Here is a 25,744-nt window from a genome sequence, read left to right as displayed (position 1 = left end):
TTTGCATACATATATGATTATGAGTACATATTTGTATATTTTTCCCAGCTGGTATACTTATTTAAATGGATGTGTATAATATATCAAAACTCATGTACCACACACTGTCAATAATTTATTCCGTCTTATTGAGAGGTGCCTCACGCAGAATCTAAACATTTCAGGTAATCAATACAAATGAATAGAAAGAGCTCTAAGACAGAGGGGAGCTGGTACCCTAGTAGTCACGGTAAGTATTATGGTGTATTTTGGGGATGTATTTAGATATGTATATGTGTATGTGTGATGGTATAGTGCTCTGGTGTTTGTATTTGGGATGGTGTATACATATGGACTTTCGCTGTTAGGTATATCTATATACATACATATATATATATATATATATATATATATATATATATGATGGATTGATTACTCGGTACCCTACTTCGAGTCGGGTTTTGATGATATATGGTATCAGAGATATTGGATAGAGATGTTGATATTTGATATGGATATATGAGTGATGATTATTATTGTCTATTATTAAAAAAAAAATGGCATAAAAATCACGTCGTCACAGGAGTAGCCTATGTCCACGGGAAAGGTCACTCCTTTTTTCTCTTTCTTATTCAATGAGTATCAGCAATCAACTTTTACAGATACAAAGGAAGTTAATTTTTGTAAATGCACAATCTTCTCCTAAAAATAGAATATCTATGTGTCAAGGATAGAAGGAAGAATATACATCAAATATTCTAACTCCAATCATGGCCAATCAGCCATAAATGAAATGAGATAGCTCATGCCAACAATATTATTTTTAATTTTAAAGAAAATAGGATTAAGAGCATTGGGGAAAAAGCTAGAGATATATATAGTAAGAGTAGTAACCAAAGTGGACTTTTTGGACTGATGACCGGTCATACGCAAGAATACCCCATTAGCTAGCTTTCATAACAAATTGTGGGGCTTACTTCCTAGCCCCTATGAGATAGTAACTAACATAAATTAATCGAAGATATGCTGATAATAAAATTTTGGATAAATCCAGTGCAAGATATCAAAGTCTTTGAAAGTTGCCATGAGTCATTTAGCTTGGGGAGGACGAAGGCAGACATAAATAGCACAGGTTTTAGTGACTACATAGTCGTTAAAAAAAAAAATCAAAATAGTTACGTTTTTACTATCCAACTTTCTTGTCATCGCTAAAGACATTGTTGTAGCAATGAAAATGTGGAAGAAGAGAGAATTTCAACGATCTACCCTACAATGTTGACTCAAGCTCAAATAATTTGTTTTTATATAAAAGCTCTTCTTTATCTCCTAAAAAAAAAAAAAAAACTATTGTTCGTAACTAATGTTACTGCATGAACCATATGATCTCATATTCTCACCCTTCACATTTTATTTATAAATTTCATTTTGTTTTAAAGTAGCATAATAAACTTTAGCAAAATATGGAATAGGAGAGATTCTAAACAATTTCATACTCCCCACAGACACGCACTGCTAGTAGCGTCATTTTCCTTAACCTACCATACAGGCCTAAACAGTTAATTAGTAGAAGAAGACTCATGCAGAGACCTTAACATGTAAGGTTGTCTTCTGAGACGTGCGTTTTGCCGCCTGCACTTTAAAGGTCTGAGAAGTGGAAGAAGAGGATAAGTTGGCGGCGGCAGCATGACTAGCGATGGTGACTTGGTAATCTCCATGAAAGAGTGGAGCCTCAAAGAAACCCTCAGCATCTGTTTTGGCCACGAAGCGTTTCTGACTCCACTCGGCAATCAGCTTGTCCACAACAGCTCCTGTGGCCAAGTTCCTGAAGTTGTTGTCAGTCAGGCACATTCTATAACATCCCTGTGGCGTCCACGATGCCCACATCACTATTCCCTTTATTGCTGGGTGGGCGTGCACCTCCCTCAGCACCTGCTCCAACACCTTTGCCTGTTCCCATTACAACAACAAAATTAAGAAGCTCACACAGTCAACGTTGTAAAAAACAAGTATTGGACGAATAGATGAGGTAAATACAAAAGTCAAATTTGGAAAATATTTTTTTATTTTTTAATGTTTAGTTTCTCAAAGAAATTTAAAATTTTTAACTTTTTTATTTTTCATTTCTAAGTTCCAAAATAATCACAAAAAAAAAAAATCAAAACTTGTTTTTCAATTTTAGAAATCAGAAAATAAGATGGTAGTTGTGTAGTAATTTGAAAATTTTGAAATGAAGAACAAAATTATTTTCACGCGCAAACAGCATCAAAACTATGAATTTTAATTCAATTATTTTTAAAATATTTTAAAAAAAATTAAAATAAAAAATAAAACCAATTTTCCCCAATTAAACAGGTCCTAAATAAAGCTTTAATTTGTTGAAGCAACGCATTTACCTGATCCAGGTTATTCTGAACATCCAGCTCTGTAATCCAAATGGGCACTCTTGCAGCAGCAAGTGTGTCAATGGCAGACCTAATGTAAGGCAGGTTCGGTGCAGTGGTGAAATGGGACTCCAGCCCAATTCCCATTTTCCCATTTCTGTTGCCAGGGAAGGCCTGTATTTCTCTCAGCTTCTTAAGATAATTTGAAGGCGACGATACGACGTCTGAGCTCATCTCTATTGTGTTGTAGTCATTTAAAAACATGGGCACACCCTTGTCAAGCTGGAAAGCCCTGTTGTAAAACTTGGCCGAAGCATCCTTCCCGAGCCGATCCTCGAAAAATGAAAACCGCAAATTTTCATTCACAACATCCCATCCAATCACTTTGCCAGCGTACCTCGTCATCAAAGAGTTCATCCTTCTGTTAGCGGCCGCCGCGAGCTGAACGGGAGCAAGGGACTTAATCCACTGCTGCTGGTACTGGGGGTCGTCCCAGAACACGGCATGGCCTCGGACCGAAATTCCGTTCCTTCTCGCAAACTGAAGCATGGCGTCCGGGACGGAGTAGTCCTCCTTGCCCAGGGTCGCTTCCGTGGAGTACCATTTCATTTCGTTCTCGAAGGTGGTGACAGTGAACCGGGAGGTGAACCACTTTTGGAAGGCGGGATTGGTGAGGATGTTCCTGTTGATGGCGTTACCGAAAGGGAAACCGAGTTTCTTTTGTATGAAGGAAATGTTGGCGCCCGGTAGGGGGTTTCCCTTGGCGTCAACTGCTTGGAGCCTCACCTTGTTCTTCCTCATCTGCGTTTTGATTTTGATGCCAAAGCTTTGGTGAACAGCAAGATTTGCTATGTAAAAGATTCAACACATCGCTCATTTATGTTTTTACCTTCTCAATGCTTTGATGTTGATGAAAAGTCCACTGCTCGTTAGTGAACGGTTGCAATGAAACGCTGGCTGCTCTTATCTCGACTGATGTGTCTTTGCTCTGAAGAGTACAGGAACTATTGGTCAAATTGAGTCTTTGATGATGAAAAAGAATTGTCATAAAATAGAAGTTATTTCTATGTATCCATGACATATAAGGAATGTTACTCTCAAATTTGACTAGATATCTTTTCACAATTTTTATTATATTCTTCTCCATTTTAACTGGGAGAGCATTAGCATCATGATAGAGTTGTCAGTCATAAAGAGGTCATGAGTTTGAAACATAAAAAATAATTTCTTGTAAAAATATAAGGTAAAGTCATGTTATACATGACACAGCTAGTGTCATCACACGCTCAAGTTATTGATCAGTTTTCATGTAGGGTAAGGATGTGTATTGTAGGATCACTGTGGTCCCCTCCTTCCTCTAGAAATTGTTAGATATGTCGTATGTATATACCTGATTAGATATAATTTTGCCAAGTGTATGAATTTTAAATGAGTTAAACAATTTTTTAATACATGATAAAATCATATTAAATTCTATTAAGCCCGCAAAGTGTGTATCTGTGTACCAGGCTGCTATTTTTTTAAAAAAAAAAATTACTCTATTCTAAGAATATATATTGTGTGAACAAATCTAAACTAACATATCTGCAGAAAAGCATGAATCCTTGGAGAGAGAGAGAGAGAGAGAGAGAGAGGCGCTAATACTTCAAAATAGAGCTCAGCTGGGCCTGAAGAATCCACGGAGATGCCACCCTTAAGCATGGACCAGCAGCCAGACTCAGCCATTACAGCACCTGCAGATGTATACCCAGAATGTGTCTTGAAGAGGGCCTTCACTGAAACACTTCCATTTGATGGGTGGAGAGGAGCACTCAGTCACTGGCTGTGACTGAAACTCAGTGAGGATAAATACCAAACAAGTATATTTCAATCTGAAAATAATACAGAGGAATTAAAATCTCTCTCACGGCTCACTGGCTAATCTCTCTCACACACCACATAGCTCACATTTACTCACACACAACTCAGCTATTTATAGTAATTATAGAAATCAAATAATCAACAATGGTGGGTGCAAATCTTCAATAGAGGTGGGCTGGTAGGTGGAGTAGGTTGCCTGCAAATCTCCAATGTCCACAACGGTGGGCTGCCGGTCTTCAATGGAGGTGGGCTGCCGGTCTTCAAGTTTAATCTTCAACATCCCCCCTTAAACTTGACTCTCCTAACTTTGTTATTCCGAACATTGTCTTCAGTCTTGCAAAAAATATCATGTCTGAGTGTTTTTGTGAAAATATTAGTCATCCGATCATACGTTCTGCAAGATATCAATTTCATTTCTTTCTTCCTGTAACCCTTGGCGACATGTTTTGCTTTGTATCTCTGGACTTCTCTTTGAGTGTTCTTCTTGGTCTTGTAGACCCATTTTACACCAATAGTTTTGTGGCTCTTCGGGAGATTTGTCAACTCCCAAGTCTTGTTCTTCTTGATGGATTGAATCTTCTCATCCATCATTTTTCTCCATTTGTTTTCTTCGTTAGCTTTCTCAAAGCTAATTGGGTCGCTAGTTAGCAACAGGCAGTTTAGAGCAATATATTCTTCCATTGGTTCTGTATTTTCATACAGATCGGCTAGATTTCGAGCTCCTCTAGGTCTCATGTCTGAGATTTCACGCTCAATTGGTGATGGAGCTTCATTCCTCTGTGGTGAACCATGTGGAGGTGTCTGCAGCTCAGGAATTTGTGGCTCGATAGCCACTTCTCTTGTCTGTGTAGGTTCTTCTCCTTCAAGTGTCAATTCCGCATCTTTGGAACATTCAACCTGGTCCCATTTCCAGGATTCATTTTCTTCAAAGATGACATCCCGACTGTGAAAGACTTTCTTGTTGATGGGATTGTAGAGTCGATATCCCATGGTGCTGTCACCGTATCCTACAAGGATACACTTCTCTCCTTTATCATCCAGCTTTGTCCTTCTTGCTTCTGGGATCTTGGCGTAGGCTATGGAGCCAAACACCCTAAGATGACTCACACTGGGCTTGTGAGTACTCCAGGCTTCATATGGTGTCTTTGTATCAAAACTCTTCGTCGGACACCTATTGAGCAGATAGACTGCACATAACACTGCTTCTGCCCAAAAACTCTTGGGCACATTTTTATCCTTTAACATGCTTCTAGCCATGTTAAGAATTGTGCGGTTCTTCCTTTCAGCTACACCATTCAACTGGGGAGTGTATGATGGTGTGAACTGTTTCTGAATTCCTTGTTGTCTAAGGAATTCCAGGAAAGCTTCGTCTTTGTACTCTCCTCCTTGATCTGACCGGAGTGACTTGATGCGGAAGCCACTCTGTTTCTCCACAAGAGTTTTGAACTCTTTGAACTTATCGAATACCTCTGACTTCCTTTTCAAGAAGTAGACCCAGGTCTTCCTACTGTAGTCGTCGATGAAGGTGAGGAAGTATCGATTCTGTCCATTCGAAAATGGTCTTAATGGACCACACACATCTGTGTGTATTAGCTGGAGCGGCATGGTTGATCTCCAGTCGGCTTGCTTTCCAAAGCTGTTTCTATGTTGCTTGCTTAAAATACAGCTTTCACATATTACATTTGGATGATGAATATTGGGTAAGCCCTTCACCATCTTCTTGCTTCCCAATTGTTTCAAACTTTCAAAGTTTAGATGCCCATACCTTAGATGCCATAGCCAGTCTTTGTCTTTGATGATAGCGCTCAAACACCTTGGCGTATCATGTTGGATGGCGAGCGGAAACATTCGATTCTTTGCCATTTGAACTCGAGTAACAAGCTTTCCTCGAGCATCTATTATCACCATCTGCTTATCACTGAGGCTAATTCGATAGCCTCTCTCCACGAGCTGTCCGAGACTAAGTATATTAGTCTTCATGGCTGGCACATAGTAGACGTTGGAGATGTAAGCATGATCTCCGGACTTTTGTTTGATCAAAACATCTCCTCTCCCTTGGACTGAGATTTTTGAATCATCTCCGAAAGATATCTCCCCCTGAACTTTCTCATCAAGTTCAAAGAATAGGTTCTTTCTGCCAGTCATATGGTTGCTGGCTCCAGAATCAAGGTACCAAACGCTTTGGTCCTGAGGAGTTGCATTGTGTGCCATCAGCATCAATGACTCTCCATCTGCATGATCAGTTTCGGCAAGGTTGACCTCCTCGCTAACCTTTTCTTGTTGTCGCCCCCAACATTCATTGCTATAGTGTCCATACTTGTGACAATTGTAGCATTGAATGTTTCTTTTGTCTACATTTGAGCGATTATTATATCCTCCTCTTCTTCCTTGTCCTCTACCTTGTGGGACATAGCTCTGTTGATTTCGTCCTCCTCTAGTGGGACCTCTTCTGCCTCTGCCACCTTCTCTGGAGTTAAAATTTCCAGAATTTCTTCCACGAGATCCTCGGTCTCGTCCTCTTCCTTGTTGTGACGTCCCCCCTTTGTCGTATCTATCTGTAGTGAGGGACAACTTCGTTTGGAGAGCTTGCTCCATTGCTTTATCATCACTTCTTCTATTGACTTTTTGCTCATGGGCTTGGAGTGAGCCCACAAGTTCTTCTACAGACATTGTTTCCAAGTCTTTTGTTTCTTCCAGGGTCACAGCTATATAATCATATTTTGGATCTAAAGATCGCAAAATTTTTTCACAAATTCTCTCGTCATTGAGAATTTCTCCATTTCTTCTTAATTGATTTGATACTACCATTACTCGTGTATAGTAGTCTGAAATGGATTCAGTAGACTTCATTTTGAGAGATTCGAACTCACCTCGCAATGTCTGAAGACGAATCTTTTTTACTTTATCTGCACCTTTGTGTGTTCGATGGAGAGAGTCCCAGACTTCTTTAGATGTCTTCGCGGAGGCAATGATTTCGAACGTGGCCTCATCAAGGCCTTGGTAGATTATGGATTTTGCCTTGCAATCTTTCTTTCGATCGACTCGCAAGGTCGTTCTTTGAGCTTCGGGCATAGCTGCTTCGGCTTCTTTTGATGGGCTTTCTCTGTACCCATCTTCAACGATATCCATGACATCCTGAGAACCTAGAAGGGCTCTCATTTGAATCGACCAGTTGTCATAATTCTCTCGGGTCAATTTTGGAATGACCGATTGGATAGTACCGTTAGCCATCGAATTCAATATATAAAAAAACAGAGAAATGGGGGCTGATTTTGGTAAATCTAACGCCACCAATAAATTCAGAAGATTGAAAAACCTTAGGAACCGGTTTTGGTTTGCAAAGAACCGGTCTAAAAATCACTGAACCGGCTATAGGAAAATCCTGGGGAATTTTAAACTAACCGGTTTAATTTAACGGCCTTTAAACGGCGTTAACCCTTCCGTTAGGCCACGTGGCGCTTTCTGGACGCGCCGCGTGTCGGCGCTTGGGAGCGGGTCGGATCTCGTTCACGGATCAGGGTTGCGGGTTTGGCACGCGGGTCGCTGACCGGGTCGCGGGTCGTAGATCCGGGTCGCGGGTCGCTTTGCGGGTAGGATCTCGCCAATCGGGCGAGGAAGACGCGTGCAGGCGCGTGTCGCCGTCGTCGGAGTCTTGCCGGCGCGTGGGCAGAACGGTGCTTACGTGGGAGGCGCGTGGGAGCGCGTGGGGGATATCCCGGTGTCTGTTTGAGACGTGGTTTTCACCGTTGGAATCGTCTCGAGCTTAATTGCACAATAGTAGGCTCAATTTGATATTTGGAGCAACTTCAAAACTGGGAAGAAACTTGAATTTCTTCTCTGTTCACCTCTGTTTGGTGAATTCCGGCGTACCTGGACGCTCTGATACCACTGATGGGTGGAGAGGAGCACTCAGTCACTGGCTGTGACTGAAACTCAGTGAGGATAAATACCAAACAAGTATATTTCAATCTGAAAATAATACAGAGGAATTAAAATCTCTCTCACGGCTCACTGGCTAATCTCTCTCACACACCACATAGCTCACATTTACTCACACACAACTCAGCTATTTATAGTAATTATAGAAATCAAATAATCAACAATGGTGGGTGCAAATCTTCAATAGAGGTGGGCTGGTAGGTGGAGTAGGTTGCCTGCAAATCTCCAATGTCCACAACGGTGGGCTGCCGGTCTTCAATGGAGGTGGGCTGCCGGTCTTCAAGTTTAATCTTCAACACCATTGCTCACCTGAATCCAAGCTGCAATCACCCAAAATTGATACACACGGGGAAGAGAGAGAGAGAGAGAGAGAGAGAGAGAGAGAGAGAGAGAGAGAGAGAGAGAGAGGGTTGAGCAGTTGTCGGCATGATTCAATAAGTGGAAATTAATTAATTAATTAATTAATGAAGAAAATATGTACCAGAGAAGGTGTAATGGGTATCCTTTATCAAAGAAAAGTTCTGTGAAAAACTGTCATAAGGGTGCTTTCTCTCATAAGCCACAATGAACTTCTGCCCACCTGCAGCTTCCCTCTGCTCTATTTTCCCAGCTCCTCCAAACAAGGACCATCCTTCCAGCCCTTCATTGAACTCTGGGTTTCTCACTATTCCTCCATTGTACTGAGCTTTATTAGGTTTTTCCAAACACTAAACCAAAAAAAAATGATACAGTTCACAATCAATAAATGAGAAATGAAATTATCCGAAATAGCAACCGAACATTTTTTTAAAGAATATGCACAGATGCAGGAAAGCTTACATCGATGCTAGCCGAATAATCATAGAATGAAGCATTCAGTATAGTCCCTGCCACATATATAACATTCTTCTCTTAGTGAAAAATAAAATAAAATGTATTTTCATGCGTATTCCCATTCCACCAGCATTGAGATTAAATTTACTATGCTTTGAACTCTGAATGGATAAAATTAATCAGATTTCCAAACTTCTTCTATGATAAGAAAACGTTAACTTGAGAGTATCTCAGGACCCACAGCTTTTTCTTCTAAGAATATTGTGAGAATTGACTTTTGTGTGAATGGTCCTTTTCAATTTACTAATAATAAATTCTCTTATGCTACTTATCACAACCTACCATATATATGTCCTCTTCACAAAAATATGAATTTCAAATAATTTATATAATTTTTTTATTGTACAAATAATGTATATGTGTGTGTGAACATATATAGACTCCCTTTATCAAAAATTTAGAAATCGTTAAAATTTAAATTAAAGACATACACGCGCAAAGCGTATATAACACAACTAGTATTGCTTAATTAAATTGAACACCAAAAAATGTGCTTTTATGTAAGATGTACATATATAATAAGGAATTAAGTGCATGACACTACTAAAACACTCCCACTTTATCAGAATAACCCTAAATATTAATTAAAGATTAGCCCATCTCTTGAAAGTCACTTCTTTTTCGAGAATAAACAAGAGTTCGACATATAAAATTATGCGTGCATATTAACTATCTAAAAAAAGAAAATTTTCAATGCTTGAGGTAAAAATCTTACAAAAAGAAAAGACTAGGCAATTAGAAACTGGCAATTTTGTTTAACTATGGCGACCAATACACATTTCCTTAAAGCTTAATTAAAGTTAGATTCAAAATTTAAAAAACACAAACTAAAATTGAAAAAAGAAGAATTAACTTTAAATAGTAAATATAGCAAAGAACAAATATTTTATTAATTTGCATAATTGCATTATGCCTTCAAAAGGATTCCTTCCTTTTCTGCACATCTACTAGATCTGGAGCATTTCAGTCACTCCTTAAATTAATTTTTTTAGCTTCTTCTATTCTTATGTATATATCGATCTGCGTTTGAATAAAATTTTAACGACCAAAGAAAAATTATAAAGAAACCATAGTTGATCATGCATTATGCCAAAGCTTGGGAGTCTTGGTTATGTAAAGTTAATTTGCACTCCATCTCTTCCAAAAGACACAAAAATGAACCTCACTCTCGAGACCCACGTGAGTAGAATTACAGAGAGAAAGCAAAATACAAAACCTGAGATACTCACTAATTTAAATAAAATGCATTGAAAACTTACTGCCAATGAAAAAAATAAAGTGCTAATTTAAATCCACACACAATTAAATTTGTCGTAAAACAAAACAAGTAATTAGAAAGAGAACCTGCAAAAAAAAGAGAGTGCAGGAGCGACAGAAGCAGCTTCTTCTTCAGTCCAACCTTCATGATAATCTCCCTCTTCAAATTAAATTCTGTACGCAATACTCACCATAATCAGAACCCACACACTATATAATTAAGCAGATTTTACAAACAAATAAATATTTTATATATATATATATATATCTTTATTCACCTTGCCTTCCAAAGAGAAGAATAAGGAGGAAGAGGAGGAGAAATCTCAAGGTACACCCAAAAAGATAATGCCTACTCACGTATGTATAGGAATGTAGAGAGAGAGATTGTGTGTGTGTGTGTGAGAGAGTAAGTAATCTAATTAATATTCTCTCTTTTACTCAAATTATTACATTTGAAATTCGTATAGAATATGAATTCACACACCAAATTAAAATTATCATTTAAGAGCTTTCCAATCTTAGCCCTAATTGGTCAATTAGCCATAGTTGGCTTGCATGTTTCTTGCATGTTAATTGACCAACTACGGCTAAGATTGGAAAGCTCTTAAATGGTAATTTTCATTTCGTGTATGAATTCATATTATGTACGAATATGAAATGTAATAATTTGAGTAAAAGAGAGAATATTAATAAGATTACTGGTTTGTCATTTGATTTTTTGGAACATTTATATCCCTCTCTAACTTGTCTTTTTACCAAAAACTAGAAAAAGTTCATATCTTTTCGTCAATTTTTAAGAGAATTTAATATTTTTAAAATATTTATTTTCTTTTTCTCTTGAGAAATTGATTTAAGAACTTAGATTTAATATTCGGATAAAAGAATATTTTTGTCTATAAAAAAATGATATCTTGACAACATATTGGTTTATCCATGTAAAATTTTCTTTCATCTTTAATTTCAAGTTTTTACTATAAATAAATATATATTTCTAGCGTTGTGTGTGTGTGTGTGTGATTTTTTTTTTTTTGGGTTTCAACTTCTTCTTTTTTTTCTTTTAAGGTATGGTCACATTTCATATATACAAGTTTCTAAGGTTAGAAAAGTTCAAACTGTTAAAAAGTTTAATGAATTTATGTAGAAAAATGGTATTATAAAAATATAAATGTATTCAAGGTTAAATCATAAATGAGAAAAGTATGAAACTCGAAGTTATAATTTTGTTTACAAATCAGACCTTCCGACTCGAATCACGCAAAGTTTGGTTCTATGACTACTTTCATATATTCAAAATAATATATTTAAATAATTTTACTATAGTGTCTTAGAGCATAGATTTTGTGCCTCAGATTTTAAAGAAATTTAATAAAATTTTATATTAAAATTTAAAAATCTATGAAAATTTAAATTGAATGAATTCATAAGTTAGTCCTTGTATTATTAATCAAAAACTATTTTAGTTCCTATATTTCTAATTGGTATAATTGAAAACCTACACTTATTAATTATGTAGAATCATTATATTTGTCGTTCAAATTAAGTTCATTGGCATCAATAAAACGAGATGTATATAAAATTTTAACCTAGGAATATCCTTTAATGTATTATAATGATTTGTTTGGTATGCAAAAACATAATGGAATTATTCTTTATATTTTTGCATGTTTATCATATATTTTTATATTTTATTAAATGGATTAAACATTGAGTTAATTGGCCTTAGCCTACCCTCAAATAGCAAAAAATAAAAAGAAGAAAAAGAAGAAGAAGCTCGAGTAGTGAAACTAATAAGTACAAATCTTTAATTACACCAATTAAAAGTATAGGATTAAAATGATTTTTTCTTAATAATATAGAAACTGACTTAATATTTCACTCAATTTAATTAAATTTAAAATCCAAAACCCTACCTCCAAATGCAGAGTAAGTAAAATGACAATTGGATTGATGATTTTTATTGAAATTTTCACTTGTAAAAATTATTTTGCTTAAAAAACTGAGTAGAAGATGAGAAACTAACATGTATAGTTGTACTTAGAACTTAATAGCATAGATTTTTGTATCAAGTTAGTGCTCATCAATGTATGTTAAACTAACATGAAAAATCTACTGTATCATATGCTATAAGAGTTAATGGTAAAAAAATTTAATTTCAAGGTTTGATGAGTCTAGAGGCTACAACTTTTCAATTAAAATTAAATATTTATAGGTGAAAAAATGTTGAGGGTACGACTTCTTTTCTCAATGGATTAGTTGAGTGCTCAAATAATCACGAACTGACATCATAAAAAAGTTCGGCTAGTTTAGTTTTTGAAGACTAACTTTCATTTCCCATTTTAGCTTTCCAATAAATTACACAGAAGTTAGCTAGTTTTTCATTTTTACAACATTTAATTGTATCAATAAATGAATAATAATAAATAAGTTTTGGCATTATTTTCTTGTGAGAATAATTTTAGTTTTCATTTCTAATTTTTCAAATAATTACAAAAATGCTCCTTATTATTTAAATTGTTGGCCTAACAAGGCTTAGAATCTTGTTTTAATAATAAAAAATCAATGGTACTTAACATGTTTGATTAAGTTAAGTTTCAGAACTCAAATGCTTTCATAAAGATCAAGATCAAGTGTTTGAAGAGATTGAATGACTATTATGCTTAGAGACATGAGTATGATGAAGTTAAAGTTAATTGAAGAAAGAGTTCAAGATAGACACAAAGAATGAAAGCAAATGCATAAAGACTTAATGCTTAGAAAGTTATAGTTTATAAAAAGTCTCATGTAAGTACTTCACAATTTCAACATGGATTTTTGAAGCTCTTGGGAACTATAGTTGACTTAGAGACCTGTTTTTGAAAATCATGGAAAATATTTTTAAAAGTCTCATTCATGTTTTCAAAGATTAAATGTTATGTTTTGGAATCAAAATTTGAAAAACATATAAGCTGCAAATAGGACAAACGATTGATGAATTCTCATCAGACGACTAACATTTTTATGCTGTTAATTTTAAGCAAATAGAGCCGAGACAGGCTGTTGACCATTTAGACCACAATCGACTGACTCAACACTGAGTTTTCAAAATACGCTAAATTTAAAAGATTCAGGCGACTGACCCTCAGGTCATAGTTGATTGAAGTTCTTGTTTTAATTTTTAAATAGTATGGGAAAGTTTTCAAAACTGATTTGTTGACTCCCAAACTTGGAAAATATTTGGAAAATACGAGAAGAAACTTTGGAAAAATGGTAATATGCTTTATTACTCTATAATACTTGTTATTTTCACAAATTACATACAACAATCAAGCATATACATATTACAAATTCAAAGTTCTCCTGCTGAAATCTTCTCTGAAGTATTGTTGTGCTTTTTGCTGATACAACCCAAGGTTTTCTGATCTTTTCTCCTGAGAATTTCAAATCTAATTAGAACCTTGGTGATATTCTACTGAGCTTCATCTTCTACATTGATTATTGCTGAAGTATATTAAATTTCAATTGTACAAATCTGCGCTAACTAAGAGTTTCACTTGTACGAACAAAAGTTGTTTTTTATTTCTTGTTTTCTTGACGATTTAGGACTGCTGGATTGTTGCCCAGCGAGAGGGGATTCTCATTAGAGAGGCGAACTCCACCTTTGAGGGAGAGAAGTTGTAACTTCACCTGATAACGAAGTTGGGAAAAGGAAAATCCTCACAGCGTGTTGCTTGAGGCAAGGACGTAGGCTTCTAACCAAATCTTGTAAAAAATCTGGTCTTCATCTCCTCTTCCTTAATTTCTTTACTTTATTGCAAGTTTATAATCTGTGTGTATGCCTATTGAGAACTTGCTGCATATTGGAAGTTGCTGAAATACTAATTTTGGTTCATACTTAAAATCAAGAAACTATTTTGTTTGTCATTTGTTGGTTTAACAAATTTAGAATAGAATTGAATAATGATTTTTGAATATTGAAGTTAATTTTGCTGAATTAATTCCATAAAAATAAAGTTGCAGACTTTATAAAATCAATCTTTAATATTGAAGTTCAGAGATTTTTTATCAATCTTATCTTGATATTTGTTATTAGAATTCAACCGTTGATCTTTAATAGCATTCATTCATAAAAGATTGAATTTGGATTGTACAAAGGATTGTTGACAAAACTTGTGAGGTTGTTGATTAATATTATTGCGATTGTGTGATTGTTAGAAATTAAACTTAAAAGGGCAATACTTAACTAAGGTATTTACAAACCTAAGTTACAAATAAATTTAAAAAAAAAAACCCAATTCCCCTCCCCCCCTCATGGGAGTATATCTAAATTCTCATAAATTTTTCAAATTTATATAGAAAAGTTGGGATACATGTTTTCACTATTTTTCTAGATTTCAAACTCCTACTTTGCACATGGAAGCATGGAGTTTGAATCTTGAACTTCAATTCTCATAGATTATGTATAGAATTTCTCCTTAATCAATACAAAACCAAATTCAAATCCCAAAACAAATGATTCCAAATATAATTTTATATAAAGTTAGAAAAATTAGAAAACAAGTTGTATTTTTGTGATTATTTTAAAATCTAAAATAAAAAATTATTTTGCACATTTAAACTTTTTTTTCTACCTTTTTAATATGAATATTAAAAAGTTAAAAAAAAAAACTAAAATGTTTATAATCCTATAAAAATTTAAAGATTGAAAAACCAAAAAAAAATGCATGTTTCCAAAACTAAATGGGCCTAATATTCTTCAAAATAAATATTTTGTTCTAAAACATATAATTACACTTCTATTGCTTAAATAAATACACCTAGAATTATTTCTCATAATTTTATGCGTTTGGGGTAAGAAATTAATAGCATGGCAATAGAAAATTGACTTTTAATTTATTCAGTTGTTTTTTTTTTTTGTAAGTTACCCAATGCCCCTATTTAGCAACCATAGGAAACTATATTCTTGAGTTTGAGACTTTCTTGTTAGAAGGATACAAAATCGACCAGGTGCATAGTCTAAGCTCAATGGCCTCTAATGAATTTTTTCCCTAATGTGATCATGTCAAACTTACATCATTGGGACATGTACCAAAAAAATACTTCACTCTTATATGATTTCAACTACTAATAAAACTATGATATATAATTAATGAATTTGAATCATGCGTGAAAGAGCATAATACTTTGTATTTTAAATTAAGCTATTTAGTCAAATCCACTCCAATAAAACGTTAACATGCATACCCTCACACAATTAGTCCTATATATACATATTTCACAATACAATACATTGATAACTAGCCCAACTGGGTTGGCTCAAGTGGTAAGGGCGATTTGTGATTTTGGAAGGGCATGAGTTCCATTCTCCCGTAAGAATTTATTCTAGTGAATTACTAGGGGTATGTCAATGGACGGGTGACTTTTACCCTTCCAAATTTAGTGCTGCACCATGGTATCCAAAATGGTGCAATGGTGGCTAGAGTCTCTGGTTTATCCAAAAAAAAAAAACACACACACACACACATGCACATTGATAAATGGGTTATGTAAATGAATTAAAGAAAAAAAACCTGTAGAAAATAGAAAGCCGCGATTTGCAAGTTGTGCAAGCTGTGTCATTTATCTCCATTTATCTTGATGAATGTAACCTCTCATTTGTGATTTATTGTAATAAGTTGTAATTAATTATCAGCCCTATAAATAGAGGAGTTGTGGAGAGTTGAAATATGTACAGAGAAGGCACAGAGAAGAAAAGAGAGGAAGAAGAGAGTGTGAGGAAGCTGAGAGAGTTGTATTTTTCGGCGATTTTTAGTGAATTGTGGTGTGTTCCGTGGACGTAGGTCATTCTTTACCGAACCAAGTAAATTTCTGGTGTCCTGATTTTTCTAATTGCTCACAAGGTCCTAACAAATTGATCACTTGAATCCTATGTATATATAGAGGAAGAGGCATATGGCTGCAATAAATTCATTTTCCAATTTCTTATTTGTTATTATTATATAGTTAAAAAATAAATTAAGCCAGCTAGCTATTGCCTCGTAGCAATACCACAAAGATTATCTTTTTTTCTCACTCATTAAAATGATAAATTCATCCTTCTATTTTGCATTTTTACTTATAAAATAAAAGAATTAAAGGGTGAATTTATTTTTTTAATATGTTAAAAAAATGGAAGTAGAATCAATGGTGTTTTAATTTTCTCCGCGTGACTTCAATAGTGGCATCTTTTAATAATTAAAATTTTGGGTATTAATTTGGGTTAGTAATTGGAGCAGTGGAAGTCACATTTTTTTTTTTTAACGAAAACTCCAAATTTATTGATAGTCCTTACTTATGGCGGAGGGAAATTGTGGTTAAAAACATGTCACAAGGGATTTAAAAACAAAGACCATCCCATGCAACAAAATTAAAACAAGCCTAACAAAACTCTTACCATTATCCAACTAAAACAAACTAAACAAGACCATATGAATCAAAACAAAACAAACACAAATAAAAACAAAATACTTACAAATTGATGTCAATTATTTGCAAAATAAAAACATAGGAGAACCAAATGAAAACATTTAAAAACAAAGGCTTGGAATACTCATCTTATCCATACGAATTAGACCTCTCATTTTATTCGACAGCACATCACCTACAAAATATCTCCTCGTGTTGCCTTCCTAGCCTTGACGGGCCAAGTAACCCAACTAGTTAGAATTAGGATTAAGATTAGGATATGACATGAGGAATTATCATGCCCTTAATTAGATTACTAGCATTTCTCTTGTGCTCACTTTCTCTGACTCTTTATATTTATTTTAAGAAAATAATTATAGCTAAAAAAATAATAAAAGTTGAAAAGTATTTAAATTAAATTTACTAATTAGTTAGTATTTAAATATAAGGACATTTTGGATACTTACGGTAATATTTTGGTATAATTATAGGCAGCTATAAAGATAAACTTGAAATTTTTGAAAAAAGACACTAAAGGGGAATTCTCTTTTTACCATAGAGAAGTTGAGGATGTGACATTCAAATTCAAATTCAAGTTTAAAGTTTTCATAATCATATCTCCTTATCTTCAGCCCTAATTTCAGTTGAAATCACTTGATCTTCTACACACAATTATCTTTTAAGTGGATTTTGGTTTGCTAGATAAAAAAAATGCTCTTAACATAATGTTATAGTAATTTAGGGTATGTCTTGTTGCAAAAAAATACTTTTTATTTTTTAATTTCTAGTTTTCTAGAATAATAAAAATTTTGGATTATTTTTAAAATTTTTAAGATTCATAATAAAATGATAGAAAATAAAGAATTTGTTTAAATGTTGCCAAAAAAAAATATTTATTTTTTATTCTAGATTTCAAAACAATTACAAAAAAGACAACTTATTTTCTATTTTCTTTGAAATTTGTATAACTACCCTTTTTTGTAAATTTGGAACAACTAAAAGGTAAAAATAAAAAATTATTTTCCATAACTAAAAAGATCTTTAATGTTTGAGAAATCAATTGCACACAACATATTTATGTCAATAGTAATTTTTTATTGATTAAAAGTTAACATTTGATTTTGGCTTAACAGGAGGTAACCTGCCTGTTGTCCTATAATTTTTCTTAATTATATCTTCTAGTATTCAAACTTGTGACATTTAACATAATATCCTAAATTCTAACTATTGAGCTTATTTGAATTGGAGCATGAGAGAGAGAGAGAGAGAGAGAGAGAGAGAGAGAGAGAGAGAGAGAGAGAGAGAGAGAGAGAGAGAGAGAGAGAGAGAGAGAGAGAGAGAGAGAGAGAGCTTTGTAAACCTTATTTAAAACATGATTTAGCAAAAATTAGTTGTGATCTTTATTTTGTGAAATTTATTTGCAGAAAATTTATCAAAATTTTGATTGGGTTTATAATCAAAAGGCCCATATTTTTATTTTTAAATTAAGATCTCAGCTCCTCAATTTTGCATTTTCTAAACAAAGAAAAATGTAGATTTGTAAATGGATTTCATTTTTTTTTCCAAAATTTCTTTATTTCAAATGAAATTCACTTATTCAAATGGAGCTTAAGTTTCAATTTTGAAAGTTAAAATGAATTTTTTTTATTTCATACATCCATGTAATCTATTTTGTTAAACTTTAAGTCACTAATTCATGTACTTTTTTCTATTTTAAATTAGAGCATAGTTGAGTACGTATGAGACATAAAATCGTGTCTTTTGAATTCAACTTTGTCTCAAATTAATGAAAAATAATTCATCAAACATGATTTAAATACATTTTCCTTGGTGGATTGGTTTGCATACAAGACTTAGTTTCTAAATGTCTATATTTGATTTTAGAAGTTAGAAAAATAATTAGGTCAAATGGATTTATTTGACAAACAAAGTCGTTGCTAACTTATTTATTTGCATTAAATGCAATTAGATAATGTAATTAATTAATTACTATCGAATTTCTTGAGTCCAGGGAACTTGTAGTTTTGGCCTACACAACCTAATTAGGGTTTAGGCTACGAATATACAAGGGTAAGATATTTGCATCCCTACACACCCTCCAACATATGATACTTAATATTGTCCATGAATACCTCTTAAACAAATTAGCTAACTATGTTATTTTGTTATTGCTAAGTGTTTTCAAACTTCATTATTGGATTTTATCAAGTCTTATAGATTTTTCTTTTTTTTTTTCCTTCTTTAATGCAAATTTAACTTTATTAATTTTAATTTTACATTAAAAGCTTAAATTAAGAGAAATGTACTATCATGAATATTTGTTGGTCTAACAAGGCTTAGAATCTTGTTTTAATGATAACAAATCAAGGGTACTTAACATGTTTGGTTAAGTTAAGTTTCAAGGCTCAAATGCTTTCATAAAGATCAAGATCAAGTGTTTGAAGAGAATGAATGACGATTATGCTTAGAGACATGAGTATGATGAAGCTAAAGTTAATTGAAGAAATGGCTCAAGATAAACACAAAGAATGGAAGCAAATGCATGAAGACTTAGTGCTTAAAAAGTTATAATTTATAAGAAGTCTCATATAACTGAATGTTACAGATGCAGAGGATTGAAAAGGTGGTTGGTCGCATACCTGTCACACTCCCAAGCACTTGGTAGATCTATATTGAGCCTCTATAAAAGAAAAAGAAAAGAATAAAGAAGTTAAAACAAATTTTGTTGATAGTGTTATTCCAATGGATCTTAATGTTGAACCATCCAACTCAGTTTATCTTAATTTTTCTGATTTCCCTGTAAATCAAGATGAAAATAATGATGTAATATTTTAAGATATAAAGTTAGCAATATTGTATTTTTATTTTAATAAATTATCGTATTAATTTATTGTTGCTCTGATCAATTATAATAATGAGTTTTTAAATTATGTGTTGTAGTGTGAATTGTTTTAAAGCTTTGATCAATTCTAAAATATCTTTGGAAGAAGTTTGTTTAGCTGACAATGCTACAACACACACAATTCTTTGAAATAGGAAATATTTTCATTACTTGAATATATCTTTAACAAATATAAATACAATATCTAAAACTACAAATTTGATTAAAGGTTTCGAAAGAGCTAATATAAAGTTACTTAATGGTACTTTATTACAAATTGATAAAACTTTAATTTCCAACAAATCCAGAAGAAATCTGTTAAGCTTTAAAGATTTAAGACTCAATGGATATCATATTGAAACTACAAATGAAGGCAGTAAAGACTTCCTTAATATTACTTATATTATTTCTAGGAAGAAATAAATTTTAGAAAAACTGTCAACTTTATCTTCTGGATTGTATAATACAATGATTAAAACAGTTGAATCATATAATGTCTTGCACTAGTTATTTACACTTTGACATGATCGTCTTGGACATCTTAGAGATGTAATGATACGAAGAATCATTGAGAATTCACATGGTCATCCCTTAAAGAACCAGAAGATTCTTTTATCAAATGACTTCATGTGCACTGCTTGTTCTCAAGGAAAATTAATTGTCAAACCATCTGTTTCAAAAGTAAGTCTTGAATCTCCCAGTTTCTTACAAAGAATTAATGGTGATACATACAAACCAATACATCCACCATTTGGACTATTTAGATATTTCATGGTTTTAATTGATGCATCTACTAAATGGCCACATGTTTCTCTATTTTCTACTCGTAATATTGCATTTACTAGACTTCTTTCTCAACTAATTAAATTACGAGCTCATTTTCCTAATTGTCCAATTAAATCAATTCGTTTGGATAATGGTGATGAATTTACATCCCAAATTTTTGTTAATTATTGCATGTCACTTAGAACAAATGTTGAACATCCCGTTACTCATACCCATACACAAAATGGTTTAGTTGAATATTTTATTAAGAGACTTCAACTCATTGCTAGGCCTATGATTATGAGAACCAAATTGCCTTTACTCATTGCTAGGCCTATGATTATGAGAACCAAATTGCCTTTATCTATTTGGAGACATGCTATTCTTCATGCTACATGTTTAGTTTGTATAAAGCCAACAACTTACAATAATTTTTCACCCATGCAATTAGTTTCTGGGCAACAATCTGATATTTCTTATTTAAGAACTTTTAGTTGTGTAGTATATGTTCCTATTGCTCCTCCTCAAAGAACTAAAATGGGTCCTCAACGTAAGATTGGTATCTATATTGGTTTTGATTCCCTTTTTGTTATTAGATATGTTGGCCTAACATGGCTTTTCAATCTTGTTTTGATGATAACGAATAAGAGATGATTTAATATGTGCTTGTTAGAATGATGATATTTCAGGAAATACAAAGCTCAAAAGAAAATCAATGGAGAGCTCAAAATCACTAAGGACTCAACAAGATACATTCGTATGTAGAGTGATCCAAAAGATAGCTCAAAGCAACACCAACATGAACAAAATATGTGGACACTTAAAGCTGACTCAAAGCTCAAGTCATAAGGAACTTATAGCAAAATACAATGAAAGGCTTAAAGAGTAGAGTATTAGGCTTTAAGGACAATATTGTAAGTACTTCATGTTTGAATATCTTATGAAATATTTTGAAGCTCTTCTAGGGTTATTCATTGACTTAGAGTCCTTATTTAAAATCCCTAAAAATGTTTCATAAGAAATCAAAGCAAGAGAGCAAAAAGGTTTTTTGAAAACTAAAATGAAACATCTGAATTTGGGCTGCCCAAACAACTGAGGTGCACCCTTAGAAGATTAAAGATGTACCTCAGAAGACTAAAGGTTTACTTCAATCTACTGAAGAATTTCTTTAGAAGATTGAAGAATTAGTTCAATCTACTGAAGATATTTCTGAAGGAATATAGAAGAGGCAGTACACCTTCAGAAGACTGAACCCTTAGTTCAGTCATCTGATCTGGGACTTCAGCAGACTGAACCCTCAATTCAGTCATCTAACCCTATGTCTAGTTCAAATTTTTTAGTGTATTAAGGAATATCAAAAGACTGAACCTGATACTTCAATCATCTGAACACTGTTAACGGTTAGAAATTTTAAATGTTTTAAATTTCAAATAATTGTTTCTTGTGCCCCAAATTTTCTAAAAACTTTGAAGACACTTCAAGTAATCTTAGGCAACACGAAATTACTTTTAGAAGCCTATAAATACATGGTTTTGCAAATCAAATTAAACCAAGAATTGAAAAATCTACTAAAAGCCATCTTGCTATCAAAGCTCTCTCTTGCTCAAATCTTTACTCAACTGAATTTCTGAATCTCTGTATTGCTGATCACCATTCTCTAAGTTCCCATTGCTGATTTCTCATCTAGAGAAGGAACTTGGTAAATTCTTACTTGAGCTTCAGTCTTAAATTTGATATTTGATTATTGAAGTGTCTAGTGTTTGAAATTGTACTAATCTACTCTTTGTGAGAGTATTCTTGTACGCAGAAATTATTTCTTGTTTCTTGTAGTTCTTGGACGATTCCAGGTTGTTGGATCGTTGACCGAGTGTGGGGTATCACTTGGAGAGGCGTTACTTTAACCTAGTGAAGGAGTGGCTAAGTGTGGGGTATCACTTGTAACGGTTTGCTCCGCCCGGAAGGGAGTGCAATAGTGGAATCCTATGGTGGTATCGGCCAAAGGCGAGAACGTGGACTGGGGATAAGCCGAACCTCGTAAAAATCTTGATGTTTCTCTTTCCTTACTCTTTATTTTTAGCATCTATATACTTTGTTGTGTGTGAATGCAAAGTGCAAGTAGCTGAAGTTAAGAACTGAGATTAACAAGAAGACTCTTAATAAAAGAAAGTACGTTTTGATTAAATGTTTGGGAAAACCTAAAAAGGGAGTACATTGTTTAATCGTTTTTGGAAATCTTTGGTAAGAAAGTGCAAACAATTTCATTCAATACAGGGCTACAATCAAAAGCTGAAATTGCCAAAAGGCTGCATATTTTATCTTGGTTTGGTATCTTTGGTTGTTTACTTTAAGTTGTTGATTGGATCAAGTTTTGATTATTTGTGTTGTGTTTTGGTTTGTGGATTGAATAAGTAATTAATTCTTTGTTGTGTGATTATTGAATCAACAAAAGGTTAAGATTCCATAAAAGGAATTAAATTTTTAATAACCCAATTCATCCCCCCTCTTGGGACTACACCTCAACTTTCAAGATATCTTGAATCTTTAACATGTGATTTGTTTAAAGTACGATTTCAAGATTGTTATTTTGATGAAGCAGTATTCCCTACATTAAGGGGAGCAAAATCAGTGTCTGAAACACAATATGAAATCACAAGGAATGCAATAAGTTTATCTCATTTAGATTCTCGTACCAATCAAAGTGAACTTGAAGTTCAGATGATTATACATTTGCAAGGGATTGTTAATCAATTACTAGATTCTTTTGTAGATACCAAGGTCATGTTAAAATCTCATATATTTGCTACAATATATTCTAGCACGTATTAATGTCCCTGAAGGACAACAGCCGACTAATGAACCTAAACCACAAGCTAAGTGTGGAAGGCATGTTGGTGCAAAAGATAAAACTCTCTGACTCACTCGAAAAATGAGCAGCTCGAAAGCTATCCCAAGTATAGGAGTTACGTCGTATAATATTAAGCCCAAAGGTTAGATCGTCTCCTCAGGGAATGCATTTTAATCTCAGATTTTACGTTCTTCCAATCGAAATTAAAGATGTACTGAACTTGGTTCAGATTCGAAATTTCAAAATTGTTTGATTTTACTTTTAACAAATTAAATAGCATGCAAGTTAAAGTCCTAAAACTAACATGTAATGAACTAAAGAATAAAAACGGGAAACCCTAACCTACTCAAGGAAACATCAAAGCACGCGTTAATTAAGGATGGTAACCTAGAACATGGAATTAAAAACACACTATGGAAACTCAATCAGATTCACACACACTAAAAAAAACAAACTTTTAATCAAATCACAATTTTGAACCAAAATGCAAACACATTACGTAACAAAAACATTTTTCTCTTTTTGGAATTTTTCTTTTTTTTCTTTTCATTTTTTTATTTTTTTAAGAGATAGACCAAAGAATAATAAACAAAAAGCAATTAACTTAAAGTCTTCAAAGCTAACACTAACATTAATCAAGGGCAAGATAAATGAATAAAAACTAAACTTTCAAGAAAAAAATTACGTAGCAAATATCCAAATCCTAAATGCAGATTAACTTTAATAAATGAAATAAAATAAAATTTATTCAATTGCAATTTAAAAAGACAAGGAAAAAAAAAAGAAAGAAAAGAGAGTGAAAAACAGAGCCTTGGGGGCTGGGGCGTGGCTGTGTTGGCCGTGGCAGTGCTGTGTGGTGCTCGTGTCTGCTGCATATGATGGTTGGCCACTACTGTGTGTTGGTGAAATTCCTGCAGCCGTTGGTGTGCTCGGGTCTGCTGTGGAGGAATAGGGGGCTGCTGTGCTTGTGTTTTTGCAGCTGCAGAGACACATGGCTGCTGCGTGTGGTGTGTGGACAGCAAGGGGCTGCTGTGTTGGTGCGTGGCCAACAGCTTTCTTCGAGTTGCAAGATGGCTCGTGGCTGGCACTGCTGAAGATGGCTGCAACTGGGGGAACAAGGGATTGAGGGAGAAGGAGAATATAGAGAAGATACTAGGAAAGGAGACTGAGATAGAGAGAGGCCCGAAAGACAGAGAGAATGAAAGAGAGAGAGCTGAAAATAAAAGACAAGACAGAGAAAAATTAAAGAAGAAGAAGAAGGAGGAGAAGAAGAGAGGAGATGAGAGAAGAGTTTGAGGGAGAGAAAAAGGGTGCCGGAGGCACACCCTGCACAGGGGAGAAAAGGGAATTAAATAGGATGGAGGAAAGAAGCTGCCCTAGGACCCGGATCCAACCAACTTGACCCGGCAACTTGACCCGAATTGTTGTATTTTTTTGTTCTCTGTTCATTGCAAATTCTACTCTTCTAGAGCTCGTATCTCACAAAACTCAAGGCATGAAAGTTGTAGATAATCCTTTCCTCTTTCTCTAGAAATTTGAATCGTCTCGATCGGAGCTCGGACGGAAAAGTTATATATGAAATACGAATAGGTGTCGGTTTTGATTCCCGGGAATTTTCCTGCGACAAAAAATTACCAAAACTTCATAAATAGTGCAATAAAGTTCAAGAATGATGATTTTGGCATTTTATTAAAATATTGGATAATTTTGGACATTTAATTAAAAATATAAACAGTAAAGCCCGGGTTAAGATGCCCAATTATGCAGTTTCGGCGCGTAATCACTCTCATAATGAGAAAATTGAAATATGTAAACACTCCATAAGAGGTTACAGAGGTGGTTAATCCATTGGACATTCACAAACATGTTTCTTTTGAAAATGAAATCCCTATTATGGTACCTCCTAAAGATGAACCTCCTGAAGAGAAATCTCTTGAAGAGAAAACTCCTGAAAAGACATCCCTTGAAAAGATACAGGTACCTGAAAATAATAATGAGATATCAATATTCATTACATAAGAGAAATGTGGGATAAAAATAAAGTTGCTGTCAATAATAACACATTTGCATATACAGTAGCTACTGACATTACCTGTAAGAACCTGAACCAAGAAAAATAAAAGAAAATAAATAAAAGAGAAGGAAAAGTAAGGAAAGAATGGACATGGTTTTGTTCAGCACCAAACCATCGACGGTTTGAGGCCATCTTAGATTGATGATTACAATAACCGAGAGTTTTTTAAAAGGATCACAAGATCAAACAGTCGACGATTTCGTGCAGGCCAACTTGCTTATAAATAGAACTTAAGTCATTTTTCATTCAAACTTTCAAAACCTCTCTCTCTCTCTCTCTCTCTCTCTCTCTCTCTCTCTCTCTCTCTCTCTCTCTCTCTCTCTCTCTCTCTCTGCTAGGATTTCGATTCCCTCTCTTTTGCGTGCTTCTCTCTCACTCCTAAGGTCTCTCGAGGCTCTGGTTAGCCCTCCGATCAACTCCCGCATCTTTCTCGGCTTTGCCAACGGCCTTCTCCTTGCCGTATTTAGGAA

The 25,744-nt window shown here is 34.1% G+C and overlaps 1 protein-coding gene across 1 annotated transcript; it reads right to left on the bottom strand.

Annotated features, from left to right (window-relative positions):
• Nucleotides 1–1,554: 1,554 nt before the first annotated feature.
• LOC131155891 (endo-1,4-beta-xylanase 5-like) lies at nt 1,555–25,289 on the bottom strand. Its single transcript, XM_058109339.1, has 7 exons — nt 25,275–25,289; nt 25,116–25,181; nt 8,641–8,866; nt 4,005–4,093; nt 3,250–3,348; nt 2,373–3,161; nt 1,555–1,926 (listed from the first exon to the last, which is right to left on the bottom strand). The coding sequence occupies exons 1-7, from the start codon at nt 25,287–25,289 to the stop codon at nt 1,555–1,557; spliced, it is 1,656 nt and encodes a 551-aa protein (XP_057965322.1).
• Nucleotides 25,290–25,744: the final 455 nt, after the last annotated feature.

The sequence above is a fragment of the Malania oleifera genome, chromosome 5, assembly GCF_029873635.1.
Source record: "Malania oleifera isolate guangnan ecotype guangnan chromosome 5, ASM2987363v1, whole genome shotgun sequence".
Classification (NCBI taxonomy): domain Eukaryota; kingdom Viridiplantae; phylum Streptophyta; class Magnoliopsida; order Santalales; family Ximeniaceae; genus Malania; species Malania oleifera.
Note: the sequence above shows the minus strand (reverse complement) of the source record. Positions and strands in the feature narration are given on the sequence as shown.